The sequence below is a fragment of the Rana temporaria genome, chromosome 7 (assembly GCF_905171775.1).
Source record: "Rana temporaria chromosome 7, aRanTem1.1, whole genome shotgun sequence".
Taxonomy (NCBI): Eukaryota; Metazoa; Chordata; class Amphibia; order Anura; family Ranidae; genus Rana; species Rana temporaria.
This window is the reverse complement of record NC_053495.1, coordinates 195,750,014-195,765,182: the sequence shown is the minus strand read 5'-3', so window position 1 is coordinate 195,765,182 and position 15,169 is coordinate 195,750,014. Positions and strand designations below refer to the sequence as shown.

The following is a 15,169-nucleotide window of genomic DNA, read 5'->3' as shown; positions in this document are numbered from 1 at the left end:
TATTCTGTCCCTCCTCCATCCCTTTTACAAAAATGTTTACAATTTATTTAATTTTTTTCTTACTTTACTTTACTTTTTCCCAAGCTAACGTTTTCAGGCTAGCATGGGCCCTGCTGCCTCCTGCGATTATTATGTCCCAACTATCTCAGAAGGAAGTGGGTTACTAATCTGTGGAAGCACAGCTTATTTCCAGATGCCACTGCTCACTATATTGCCCATCCGCTGCTGGTGTTCTATCCATACGCCCCCTCCGTCGAATAGTGCCCACGCATGCGCAGGACGTAGCCACACTCCAGCTGGAGTGACGTGATCATGGCCATGCGCACATCAGAGGAGGCATTTTTCGACGGGAGAGAGAATGTCACGAACACTATTAAAAGCTGTGCATCACTGTTGCAGGGCAGGGTTTCAGTCTGCTTAAAGGGTTTGTAAAGGAATTTTTATTTTATCTTAATAGCTTCCTTTACCTTAATGCAGTGCTGTTTTCATGTCCTCATTGTTCGTTTTTGCTCTCAAGTTGCTGTAATTCTTCTCTGATCTCCACACTTCCTGGTTGTCTGTTTCCTGATAACCACAGTACTGTGAGCTTTCTCTCTGTGGTCACTAATCAAGGAGGTGTGATTGCTGTGTGTCTAAAACCCCTCAGCACCAATCAGTTTTGTTTTCCAAACCATCACTGCCCTGTATTGGCTCTGTGTCTCTGTACATCACAGAGCAGGAAACATGCAAAAACGAAACTAGAAACTACAGGTACATTATATGATTGATTTTTATCTATTTTTAATCGTTTTTAAAAGGAATCGGTTAACTATTATGTCTCTATACCCTGTAAACAGTCATTTCAGCAAAACATTTTTTTTTATTTACAACTCCTTTAAAAGGGTTGTAAAGGTACAATTTTTTCCCCCCTAAATAGCTTCCTTTACCTTAGTGCAGTCCTCCTTCACTTACCTCATCCTTCTATTTTGCTTTTAAATGTCCTTATTTCTTCTGAGAAATCCTCACTTCCTGTTCTTCTGTCTGTAACTCCACACAGTAATACGAGGCTTTCTCCCTGGTGTGGAGTGTCGTGCTCGCCCCCTCCCTTGGACTACTGGAGAGTCAGGACTTTGCAGATAAAGGAGCTGTGTGTTAGTGGGCATCCTGACTCTCCTGCTCGCCCCCCCCCCAAGGGAGGGGGCGAGCACGACACTCCACACCAGGAAGAAAGCCTCGCATTACTGTGTGGAGTTACAGACAGAAGAACAGGAAGTGAGGATTTCTCAGAAGAAATAAGGACATTTAAAAGCAAAATGGAAGGATGAGGTAAGTGAAGGAGGACTGCACTGAGGTAAAGGAAGCTATTTAGGGGAAAAAATTGTACCTTTACAACCCCTTTAAGGTCGCCTTTTGTCAGTGTTGCATGGCGGCTTTAGTGTCTTGATCAGCGCCTGTTGCCTGTGTCTAAAGGGCGGGTTGCAACACAGACAAAACCCGCCCTTCAACGCAGCCACAAGTCGCCCTGCGACAGCAATGTCACAATTGCGGTGACCCTCCGATCTGTGAATAGCTTTCAATTGTGTCCGCGACATTCTCTCTCCCGTCAAAATATGCCTCTAATGTGCGTCATGGTCACGTCACGCCAGCTGATCGGCAAATCAGCTGGAGTTCGGCTCCGTCATTATTAGATGGAGGGCACATATGGATAGAACACCGACATTTGTGAGCGTGCACAGAAAATTTACCACCAGTCTATTTCAGCTTCCCAAATGCCTTGGAAGACCAGCGGGGGCATTTGCACACGCAGGCTTTTCATGAATGGTGGTGTGGAACAGCGGTTGGGACAAGCAGTCCAGGAGAGGTTTAGTTCCACTTTAGGACTGCTTGCCAGAGCTGTGTACTCCTCAGGAATGGATGGACGAAATACAAATATTTTGTCAGGAAGAGGCTTAAATGTATATTCTCGTAGATCTGAGGTCTTTTTGACCCCAGATCTCATATTTAAGAGGACCTGTCATGCTTTTTTCTATTACAAGTAATGTTTACATTCCTTGTAATAGGAATAAAAGTGATCAATTTTTTTTTTTCCCAGTGTAAAAAAATAAAATAAGAATTTTTTTTTTTTAAAGTGCCCTGTCCCGACGAGCTCGTGCGCAGAAGCGAACGCATACGTGAGTAGCGTCCGCATAGGAAAACGGTGTTTAAGCCTCACAAGTGAGGTATCGCTGCGACCGTTAGATAATTCTAATAATTCAATAATTCTAGCCCTAGTCCTCCTCTGTAGCTCAAAAAATGCAACCTATAGAATTTTTTAAACGTCGCCTATCGAGATTTTTAAGGGTAAAAGTTTGACGCCATGCCACAAGCGGGTGCAATTTTTAAGCGTGACATGTTGGGTATCATTTTACTCGGCGTAACATTATCTTTCACAATATATAAAAAAAATTGGGCCAAATTTATTGCTGTCTTATTTTTTAATTCAAAAAAGTGAATTCTTTCCAAAGAAAAAGTGCGCTTGTAAGACCGCTGCGCAAATATGGTGCGACAAAAAGTATTGCAATGATCGCCATTTTATTCTCTAGGCTGTTAGAAAAAAATATATATAATGTTTGGGGGTTTTAAGTAATTTTTTAGCAAAAAAAAATGTTTTAGTCTTGTAAACGCCAAATCTGAAAAACACCCAAAGTAGAGAAGTGGTTAAAAATGTATTTAGTTACAATGGGTAACTATTCAGGTCTTTCATATGCGCGTTCCACCGCATATCACGCAATGCCATTCTTTGCACATTCGCACTTGCAAGCAGAGATCACAAGTTTGCAGATAATGCACATCTTACTCGGGGAAGAGCTCCTGCTGTTGGTGTACTGAGGAGGCTGTCCTGGAGGATTAAGGATTTTCTTGTTGTGTAGAACATCTTGTTTCGTACAGCGCGGTCAGACAGATTATTATTGCCGTACGCTGACTTTACAGGACATTGCTTCCTCAAATTGTAAAAGTGTTAATTAAAGGGCATGCTGAGAAAACTTTTTTCTTTTTGAATACGCTGAGAAAATCAAGACGTGTGCCTGCTCAGGTTGCTGTTTTAACCACTTCAGCTCTGGAAGATTTACCGCCCTTCACGACCAGACCATTTTTGGCCATTCGGCACTCCGTTACTTTACCTGACAATTGCGCGTTCGTGCGACGCTGTATCCAAACAAAATTGACGCCCTTTTTCTTCCCCCACAAATAGATCTTTCTTTTGGTTGATATTGATCACCTCTGCATTTTTTTTTTTTTTTGTGTTGTAAACAAAAAAGACCAACAATTTAAAAAACAAAACAAACATATCCAATAAAACAGTTGAAAAAAATTGAATTTCTTTATCAGTTTAGGCCAATATGTATTCTACTACATATTTTTGGTAAAAAAAAAAAATCCCATTAAGCGTATATTGATTGGTTTGTGCAAAAGTTATAGGGCTAGATTCATAAAGACTTACGATGGCGTATCAGTAGATACGCCGTCGTAAGTCCGAATCCGCGCCGTCGTATCTTTAAGCGGTATGCTCAAATTGAGATACGCTTAAATGTTGCTAAGATACGACCGGCGTAAGTCTCTTACGCCGTCGTATCTTAGTTGCATATTTAGGCTGGCCGCTAGGGGCGTGTATGTTGATTTACGCCGAGAATATGTAAATGACGTAGATACGCCTATTAACGAACATACGCTCGCCCGTCGCATGTAAGATACGCCGTTAACGCAAGGCGTTTTCAGGCGTAAAGATAAACCACCAAAAAGATGGCGCAGCCAATGTTAAGTATGGGCGTCGGACAGCTGTCGAATTTCACGTCGTTTGCGTAAGCCGATTCAGAATGGGGCTGGGCAGGGGTTACGTTCACGTCGAAAGGAAGGAGTATTTGCGACGTGATACTGAGCATGCGCGCGCATGCGCCGTACGAGCGGAGCTTCATTTACATGTATGGTAATGAATCGTGAATTCATTACCATACAACACGCCCCCTACCTGCCTATTTTGAATTAGGCGGGGTTACGCCGGGCCATTTGCCCTACGCCGACGTAACTTAGGAGGCAAGTGCTTTGTGAATACAGTACTTGCCTCACTATCTTACGTCGGCGTAGTGCAAATGGGATGCGCTACGCCGGCAGAAAGATACGCCGCCGTACGTGAATCTAGCCGAATGTGTCTACAAACTATGGGATATATTTATTGAATATCTTTTAATTTTTTAATTTTACTTGTAATTGCGGCGCTCATCGATTTTATAGCGGGACTGCGATATTGCGGCGGACTAATCTGACTCTTGACAATTTTGACTGGGAACCAATGACATTAGTACAGTGATCAGTGCTAAAAATATGCACCGTCCCTGTACTAATGACACTGGCTGGGAAGGTGTTAACATCGATGGAGATCAAAGGATTAACTGTGTGCCTAGCCAGTGTTTGTGTACTGTGGGGGAGGTGCTTTTACTAAGAGAAGATGGGGATCCTTGTCCCTGCTTTGCAGGAACGCAGTATCAATGCCTTCGCTACTGACAGAACGGAGATCTGCCTTGTTGACACATAGGCAGACTGCCATTCTGCCACTGCATAATCACAGCAGGAGTGAGCCACCGGCAGCAGGCATACGTGCCCGCAAGCGCCGAACCATGTATATATACAGTGCCTTGCGAAAGTATTCGGCCCCCTTGAACTTTGCGAACTTTTGCCACATTTCAGGCTTCAAACATAAAGATATAAATCTGTAATTTTTTTTGAAGAATCAACAAGTGGGACACAATCATGAAGTGGAGCGAATTTTTTTGGATATTTCAAACTTTTTTAACAAATAAAAAACTGAAAAATTGGGCGTGCAAAATTTACTTTCAGTGCAGCAAACTCTCTCCAGAAGTTCAGTGAGGATCTCTGAATGATCCAATGTTGACCTAAATGACTAATGATGATAAATAGAATCCACCTGTGTGTAATCAAGTCTCCGTATAAATGCACCTGCACTGTGATAGTCTCAGAGGTCCGTTTAAAGCGCAGAGAGCATCATGAAGAACAAGGAACACACCAGGCAGGTCCGAGATACTGTTGTGGAGAAGTTTAAAGCCGGATTTGGATACAAAAAGATTTCCCAAGCTTTAAACATCCCATAGAGCACTGTGCAAGCGATTAATAATGAAATGGAAGGAGTATCAGACCACTGCAAATCTACGAAGATCTGGCCGTCCCTCTAAACTTTCAGCTCATACAAGGAGAAGACTGATCAGAGATGCAGCCAAGAGGCTCATGATCACTCTGGATGAACTGCAGAGATCTACAGCTGAGGTGTAGGGATTAGGTCTCATGGTTTATCACAGGCCATGCTGATTTGTTATGCCAGGAAGGAATGATGGGGATGATCAATTCTGAATTCAGCAACCTGTTTAACTCCTTGGTGCCAAGCGCATTCAAAATATGCTGCCTCTCGACGTCCGGACCTTGGCGCAGAACATGAGCATATTTGCATGCAATAGTGCCAACAGAGCTGTGCCAAGAGCGTGCACCCAGTAAGGTTACCGGCGGGCAACTAAAAAGCTCCTGTTCGCGGCCATAAGCCCCATCCCAGACGCCATCTCTAAGAGGTTAATAACCCTTGCACATAGTACTGTCTCTAGCTGCAGTGCATCAAAGTCTATAGCAGGCTGTGGCTGGACAGGGCTGAGGGCTGTACTGGTTGGTACCAGCATTTTGGTCCCTATGCATTCAGAGATAAATGCCCAGAACCCAGGTCTTCTGCGGGATACCACTCTGTACAACATTCAGCCCTATCCAGCCGCAGGCGTTGGGGCTGAACGCAGCTTATCCCTCCTGGGCGCAGCCGTGTGCAAGGGGCCCTACAAACAATATTTTTTTTTAACAACGATTCTTTAAAATGGTCTATGCAGAGAAGGGCTCTTTACTGAACATGATTCACTTCTAAGCTAGCAGTCTAACCCCATTGTCATTTCAGAAATGTATATTTTTGTGGTCCCCTTGTGATTGCATAAAGGCAGCCTAGCTGGGTTCTTTTGAGACTGTTCTTAATAAATTAATGTGCACCTTGCAGCTCCAATGAAAAATGCTAAGGTTAAGCAATAAATAAAATAAAAAATAGAAAGAAAAAGCGTAAAAGATACATCAGCTACACCCCGACTCTTTGCGACACCAGATTCTCAGACAACTGGGTTATACTGCTGACTGCAGGAAGGATTCGGTACTAGAGGCCACAAAACAAGAGGCCAGACCTATGAGGTATAGACCAACGTACAGCTTTTTTTTTTGCTAGTGTCCTTGGGTGGATAGATGTATTTTCCACATTCTACTGATGCCAGTTTTAAAGCGCTGCACTTGCAGTGGGGCAGAAAAAAAATGTAGATTTACTTACCTGATCCCCCTCCTGAACCTTGCCTGTTCTTCGCAGCTTTCTGATGTCAGGGGAGCGGAGAATCGGGTAAGTAAAATGGTTTCTCCATTCCCCTAGACCAGTGGTTTCCAAACTGCGGTCCAGAGGCCTGATGTGGCCCTTAGCTTGCCTTTATCTGGCCCTTGTGGCACATAACTGACACCAATGATGGAGCACCATTCCCTCTACTAACACCATCAATGGGGCACAATTTTTTTCATTGATATCAACAATAGGGCACTATTCCACCCATTAGAACCTACGATGGAACACTGATGTTGAGGCCTTTTCTACTCCCACTGGTCACAGTCTGCCCTCTCTAAAGCCGGAAGGACACTAAACTGGCCCTTTGCTTAGCAAGTTTGGAGACCCCTGGGCTAGACAAAATGAGTGGCCTAGCTCCACTGCAAGGGATCGTTTTTTAGTTGTCTAGAGCAATGTTTCTCAACTCCAGTCCTCAAGGCGCCCCAACAGGTCATGTTTTCAGGATTTCCCTCAGATGAAACGAGCTGTGGTAATTACTAAGGCAGTGAAACTGATCAAATCACCTGTGCAAAATAATGGAAAGCCTAAAAACATGACCTGTTGGGGCGCCTTAAGGAATGGAGTTGAGAAACACTGGTCTAGAGTTGTGTTTCCATGCCCACCAGGGTTGTTGTCTTGATAGGCTTATTATCCAGTGTTGCTTGTTCTTCTTCTGTTGGGCTACTTTTAGATGCCCCAGTTGTCTAAAAATCCTGGGCCAGATTCCCGTACATACTGCGGCGGCGTCGCGTAAGCTATTTACACTACGCCGCCACAACTTACAGGAGCAAGTGCCGTATTCCCCAAACACTTGCTCCGTAAGTTGCGGCGGCGTAGTGTAAATGGCCCGGCGTCTGGCCGCGTAATTCAAAGGGGGCGGCTTGTATTCAAATTAAGCGCGCCCCCGATTGCGCATGCTCCAGCTCACGACGGAAAACGTCAATGACGCCGACGTGAGCGTCATTGACGTAAAGTCGTATTCAAGAACGACTTAGTAAAACGACGTAACCGACGCCATACTTAACATGGCATACGGCGGACTGGCATAAGGTTACCCCTCATATAGCAGGGGTAACCTTACGCTTACGGAAACGACGACGACGCGGCGCAAATTCGTTCGGGAATGTGTGTCTGCATATAACAACTGTTGTACTGTTTATTCGCTGTGGTCCATGTGGGCCGGTCTTCTATTTTGCATAAATAAAAAATAAAAAAATAAATAAATTTGTTCGGGAATCGGCGTATCAGGCTCATTTGCATAGTCAAATGAGACCTGAACGTAAACGCCACCTAGCGGTCAGCGTTGTATTGCATTTAGGATCCGACGGTGTAAGTGACTTACACCAGTCGGATCCTAGCCTAATTCCGGCGTATCTTGTTTTGCGAATACAAAACAATGATACGCCGGCGGGAATTTCGAATTACGCCGGTGTCTGTAGATACACCGGCGTAACTCTTTTGAGAATCTGGCCCCCTGTGTCCCCCCCAAAGGACAATGGAGAAGATGGGGAATTTTGTACTCGCCAAAAAAAAAAATTCTCAGAGTCCATTGAAGCACACGGGTCCCACCCCTCTTGTGCCCAACCCCAATTACGTTTGGTACGGCTTGCTACAAACTGTAGCATGCTGTGCTTGTATGAACCTAAACCCCTTGGCACTGGCTTTACAGTTTTTACCTTCTAGTGTCCAGTCCTCCTGTAGGTGGCAGTATAACCCACTTGTCCAAAGAATTTAGTGTGAGAGATTCCACGGTGAGTACAAAAATCCCATTATGTGTTCATTCATAGTAATCTTGTTTTAATTATAGTCAACGTCTCTCACAAATGCAGTATAACCTAATTTTGTGTACTTGTTTTTGTTTTAATGCCTCATTTTGTAGAGGAAAAGTCCGGTAAGACATGAACATATATCTTTTCAGTAGTCATTTATGGTACACGCATTCAATGTCACTGTTAATGTTACTGTTTTAAGGTCGAATATCATTTTTGTTAACAGATTTTCAGACAATTACTGAAATAGGTATTCAAAATGAGTAAGTTGAAATGCACTTGAAGATTAGTAGTAGAACAGTAAGTAAATTGCAATAAGGAAATTCTCAATGAACGGGTCAATGATTATGTCTGGTGGAACTGTTTTTTTAAATGTGAACAAGCACACAAATGTTTTCATTTTTACTTTCCATTGCTGTACGGTATATTTAAAAAAATGTTTTATGCCTTGCAAACCCAGCAAGCTTTTATATTGCAACGTCTAGTAAGTCTGTGCACATCACTATAGCAGGGGTCTGTGTTCCGCAAACCACAACGATGGAAGATTGTAGCATTTTGTTTTCCTGATTAATAAATCTTAGCTGGGCAAACATGTAACAATGCGATCATTTAACATAACAATTGTTTTGTGTCTTTCAGAGCTAGATTTGCCCTAAGTCCCCTTTCACACGATCGGCCCTCAAAGATCCGCCTGTCTGTTTTTCAGGTGGATCTGAGCGGGCCATCCATTGATTTGTATGGGAAGATGGATGTCAGCAGAGATGTGTCTGCTGACGCCCGCCTGCCATCCGATAAGATTCTGCTGAAAACAGACAGATGGCGATGCGTTCACCATCCGTCCCCAGTGGATCGAATGCTGTCCATTTTTATCTGATCTGCCCATAGAGAACAGCAGGGCTCTGACAGGTCCGTCTATGCACAGTGAGCGGAGACGGACCTGTAATCTGCCTGCTCAGCGGGGATCAATGGAGCAATCCCCCACTGAGCTAGCGGAGTTCGCCGAGCGGATCCACCCCGTGTGAAAGGGGCCTAAATGGACAATTCAATGAATACCGTATATACTCGAGTATAAGCCGAGGCACCTAATTTTACCTGAAAACACTGGGAAAACGTATTGACTTTGAGTATAAGCCTAGGGTGGGAAATGCAGCAGCTACTGTAAGTGGAAAAGAGGGTCAACAATACCCAATACCTCTGCAGCCTCGCTGTGTATGCCCCGTCTGCAGCCTCGCTGTGTGTGCCCCTCTGCAGCCTCGCTGTGTGTGCCCCTCTGCAGCCTCGCTGTGTGTGCCCCTCTGCAGCCTCGCTGTGTGTGCGGAGGCTGTGTGTGCCCCTCTGCAGCCTCGCTGTGTGTGCCCCTCTGCAGCCTCGCTGTGTGTGCCCCTCTGCAGCCTCGCTGTGTGTGCCCCTCTGCAGCCTCGCTGTGTGTGCCCCTCTGCAGCCTCGCTGTGTGTGCCCCTCTGCAGCCTCGCTGTGTGTGCCCCTCTGCAGCCTCGCTGTGTGTGCCCCTCTGCAGCCTCGCTGTGTGTGCCCCTCTGCAGCCTCGCTGTGTGTGCCCCTCTGCAGCCTCGCTGTGTGTGCCCCTCTGCAGCCTCCCTGTGTGTGCCCCTCTGCAGCCTCATGTACCTTTTTAATTCCAAAGTTTTTTTATTGAATTTTTAAAGTGTAGATACAGGTACACATCACAAAATAAATAGGATAAACAGGGTGTAGCTACTGAAGGTACAAAGAGGTAGCATATAAAACAAATAATATCACAATTGTAAACAGTTCAGTGTCCCCTTTGCGCACTCCACCGCCTTTTAACAAACACTAGTTGAGGTCCCGGATGGCACCTCCTCACACCTCAGACTCCGCCAGCCACCCACGACCTCTCCAACTTACCGCAATGAACAGCGTTAAGGCGCAGAGGGAACCCGCCAGGAGCAAGATTGTCACGTGTACTGAAAGTTGTATTCAATAATTCCTCGGGAAAGATAATATAACTACACTGGTAATAAGTAATAACGTATAAACCAGCATGAATGAGATTAAATAACGATAGCAACAACCTCATGTACCTTTTTGATCTCCCGCTGTGTCATCAGGGCTGGATTCCAGACAAGGCCACCGAGGCCAGGCCTCGGGGCGGCAGTGGGTGCAGGGGCGGCCCCTGCGCCGCGGCAACAGGGGGCAGGGGTGGACTGGCCATTGGGACACCTGGGAGTTTCCTGGTAGGCCGATGGTCTCAGTGGGCCGGTTACAGCGGCCGCCTAATCTGCATCGGAGGTCTGCAGCGATCTACCTGTCAATCGTCGACAGCTGGCGCCTGACAGGTAGATTGAGATTAAGCCAGCATGCAGTAGCACAGCAAGCGCGTGTAATAAGGTCTCTCTAATGTCACTCTGCTCCCCGGCGGCCCCTCCTCTCTTCTCGTCCATCCCCATTTTCTTGTGACAACATCTGGGATGGGCGAAAAGAGAGGAGAGGCCACCGGGGAACAGAGTAACATGAGAGAGAACTTATTACACACGCTTCCTGAGCTACTCTGCATGCTGGCTGGTAAACGATGTGCCCCGTGCCCTGATGTGCTATGTACCCTGATGTGATCCGATGTGCCCCATGCCTTGATGCGCTATGTTTCCTGATGTGCTACCTGTCCCGATGTGGTGTGCCCTGATGTGCCGTGCCCTGTACCCTGATCTGATGTGCCCTGTACGTGTTGTGCCCTGTGCCCTGATATGCTGGGCTCTGTACCAATATGTGCTGTGCCCTGATGTGTACTGTACCCTGATGTGTTGTGCCCTGGGCTGTGTGTCATGCAACTGCAGTCGGCGGCCATCCACTGTAACAAAGTGTTTATCACGGACGAGGAGGAGGCGGGGCTTTGTTACGGTGGAAGGCCGCCGAACAGTAGACTGACACAGCGGGAGACCCTCACTCGAGTATAAGCCGAGGGGGGGCTTTCAGCATAAAAAATGTGCTGGAAAAGTCGGCTTATACTCGAGTTTATACTGTAAATTATTTTCATGAGAAAGAAGTGATCTGTCTGCAACAAAATCCAGGCATGTTTTCACCAAACTAATCATCGTTATGTTATTGTTTTTGAGCAAAGGATCATTTGACATGACTGAATCTGTGATTGGCTGTTGAGTGTATGACCAGCTTTTGACCAATGTTAGACTGGAGCTTTTTCTGTTGACCCAATTGGACAGATGTATTTACATAGTAGTAGTCTTTAGTTATGTGGGTTACAGTGCAGTTTGTTGACATGCACTCAGACAAGTGTGGTGCTTGCTGAGAAAGATCTTGCATAAAGTGTTCACCTTTTTCAGAAAAAAGAAAAGGTGGGCAGTTACAGCTCAGCACCCCCAGAGGTAAGTACACCCTCCCTACCCCCAGTCCCCGCTATACTTACCTCTGGGGATGCTGAAATGTCGGTGCCCACTCCAGTGGTCTGGGGATTTGAACTCCTCGCTCTTCTTCGTCTTTTCTGTGCAACGCTTCCGAAACCGACCGCAGTAATTCAATGTGCAGGCGCCGCTGTGACAGATGAGCCAGAACAATTCACTGCCTGCAGGCAAATCCCCAGGCCACTGGACCAGCTGCATGGGCACTTACAGAATCCCTCGAGGTAAGTACATTGGTGACAGCTCACAGCTGACATATTTTTGTCCTGATAGGTTCCCCTTTCAGGGGATCCTGGGTATGTATGGGCTCAGAGCACAAGAGTGAATTTGGGTCTGTTTCCACCGGTGAGGTGTTTTGTCATTCGATGTGGTGGTGGGTCAATGTGCTTTGTCACCCAAACCTCACAAGCTAGTTGTTACTGGTGCACTTATAGTAAGTTATCATTAGATTTTAGTATTTATCTTAATGGGCCTTAAAACGAATTTTACAGGCAACTGCTTGCAAAAATCTGTGAAACTACCTTCATGCATATTGCATGTGAAAAGCTGCGGCCAGATTTGTACCGTGTGCAAATAAATGACCAGGGCCATTGCGAGTACATGCAATTGGGGGTTCTAACCAGTCCTGGACGCAGACAACTTGCACCCAGGGATTGAGTGTCTGACTGCCTACGAATTTTGGAGCCATAGCACAGGAGGGTGCTGCTTCGTCCGAACGCAGCATTTAGCTGCATCTGATCACAGCAACCTTTTGGGTCAGTGAAAATACAACCAGAACTATTTTTTTATGATGAAGTTTAGGGTTGTCCCGATACCACTTTTTTAGGACTGAGTACGAGTACCGATACTTTTTTTCAAGTACTCGCCGATACCGAATACCGATACTTTTTTTTAAATGTGTCCCCAAATGCAGCCATGCCCCCCCCATATATGCAGCCATGTGCCCCCCCCATATATGCAGCCATGTGCCCCCCCCCATATATTCAGCCATGTCCCCCCCACAAATGCAGCCATGTCCCCCCCACAAATGCAGCCATGTCCCCCCCACAAATGCAGCCATGTCCCCCCCACAAATGCAGCCATGTCCCCCCCACAAATGCAGCCATGTCCCCCCCACAAATGCAGCCATGTCCCCCCCACAAATGCAGCCATGTCCCCCCCATATATGCAGCCATGTCCCCCCCCATATATGCAGCCATGTCCCCCCCATATATGCAGCCATGTCCCCCCCATATATGCAGCCATGTCCCCCCCATATATGCAGCCATGTCCCCCCCATATATGCAGCCATGTCCCCCCCCATATATGCAGCCATGTCCCCCCCATATATGCAGCCATGTCCCCCCCATATATGCAGCCATGTCCCCCCATATATGCAGCCATGTCCCCCCCATATATGCAGCCATGTCCCCCCCCATATATGCAGCCATGTCCCCCCCATATATGCAGCCATGTCCCCCCATATATGCAGCCATGTCCCCCCCATATATGCAGCCATGTCCCCCCATATATGCAGCCATGTCCCCCCCATATATGCAGCCATGTCCCCCCCATATATGCAGCCATGTCCCCCCCATATATGCAGCCATGTCCCCCCCATATATGCAGCCATGTCCCCCCCACAAATGCAGCCATGTCCCCCCCACAAATGCAGCCATGTCCCCCCCATATATGCAGCCATGTCCCCCCCATATATGCAGCCATGTCCCCCCCATATATGCAGCCATGTCCCCCCCATATATGCAGCCATGTCCCCCCCATATATGCAGCCATGTCCCCCCCATATATGCAGCCATGTACCCCCCATATATGCAGCCATGTCCCCCCCATATATGCAGCCATGTCCCCCTTACCGTACATGCTGCCGCGCCGCATCCCCGCTTGGTTAATACGGGCGGGGAACATTACAGCTTTCATTTGAATAGCTGTAGTCTTTCGCGCCGCGCTGCGTATAGACACTCCCCCTTGCTCGGGATTGGACAGTTCACCCGAGCAAGGGGGAGTGTCTATACACGGCGCGGTGGGAAAGACTACAGCTATTCAAATAAATGCTGTAATGTTCCCCGCCCATATTAACCATGCGGGGGGGGGGAGTATTCTATTTCGGTATCGGGGGTATTTGCGGGAGTACGAGTACTCCCGCAAATACTCGGAAACGGTCCCGATACTAGTATCGGTATCGGGACAACCCTAATGAAGTTAGAACCACTGTGAGGTTTTTATTTTTGTCTGTATTACCCATTAAATGGGTTGTAAAGGTAATTTTTTTCCCCGTAAATGGCTTCCTTTACCTTAGTGCAGTCCTCCTTCACTTACCTCATCCTTCCATTTTGCTTTTAAATGTCCTTATTTCTTCTGAGAAATCCTCACTTCCTGTTCTTCTGTCTGTAACTCCACACAGTAATGCGAGGCTTTCTCCCTGGTGTGGAGTGTCGTGCTCGCCCCCTCCCTTGGACTACAGGAGAGTCAGGACGCCCACTAACACACAGCTCCTTTCTCTATCTGCTATGTAGAGAGCATCCTGACTCTCCCGTAGTCCAAGGGAGGGGGCGAGCACAACACTCCACACCAGGGAGAAAGCCTCGCATACTGAAGTTGTTTCACCTTCATGCATAGAAGAAAACACCTTCAGCCTTTAGATACATTTTAAGCTGTTGTTTAGGCAAATATAAGGAAGACCTATTCAGCACATCTTCTCAATAATACATCCACGTTTCCCCTTTGTAAATCTTTACAGCTGTGCAGGTTGTAAGTTGGTTTATTGTGGAGTTGAGGGATATTTTCTGCTATGATTATCAACATTAAAAAAACAAATGGATGCTTTTGCTGTCGCACAGTCTGACCTGCTTGTGTGTTAGTGATCACTGATGTGTCACTCTCTGACTAGGTGTGTCTTCTCTCTTCCCTTGTGCTGGCCGCAGAGACGTAGTCCGGTAAGCCGAGACCTTTTCCCTTTTCTTGCACGGTGATGACTTCTGTTGTACGAGTTCATTTTTGATTTTTGTTTTTCCAACAGGTTGAATGTTTTTATGTAGTACGTAAATTTGTCATCACTGGTACTTGTGCCTTCACAGACTCTTGAAACCCAACTGAGCTTTCAGTTTAAATCCGCCAAATTCTTTCTATGTGCATGGAAACAAAAAGTGTTGACAGTCTTCGTTCAATAGATTTTTTATTTTTCAAATTTAAATGTGGGCAGAACATAACAGCATGACAAAAGGCTGGATCTACTACATCGTAAGCATGTGTCAAACAAAACATAGGGCCAGATTCTCGTAGACTGGCTTAAAAATGCGGCGGCGTAACATATCTCATTTACGTTACGCCGCCGCAAGTTTTACGGGCAAGTGCTTGATTCACAAAGCACTTGCCTGTAAAGTTGCGGCGGCGTAGCGTAAATCCCCCGGCGCAAGCCCGCCTAATTCAAATGATCTGAGTAGGGGGCGTGGATCATTTAAATTAGGCTCGTTCCCGCGCCGAACGTACTGCGCATGCGCCGTCCCAAAAAAAATTCCGACGTGCATTGCGCTAAATGACGTCGCAAGGACGTCATTGGTTTCAACGTGAACGTAAATGGCGTCCAGCCCTATTCACGG

General features: G+C 46.4%; 1 protein-coding gene across 1 annotated transcript in view; it reads left to right on the top strand.

The window, feature by feature from the left end:
- The window catches only part of SGIP1 (SH3GL interacting endocytic adaptor 1), a 222,234-nt gene that overhangs the window by 92,816 nt on the left and 114,249 nt on the right, over positions 1 to 15,169 (top strand). The window contains exon 4 of the mRNA XM_040361076.1: positions 14,444 to 14,506. Within this exon, the coding sequence (XP_040217010.1) occupies positions 14,444 to 14,506 (63 nt within the window). The remainder of the gene's footprint in view (positions 1 to 14,443; positions 14,507 to 15,169) is intronic.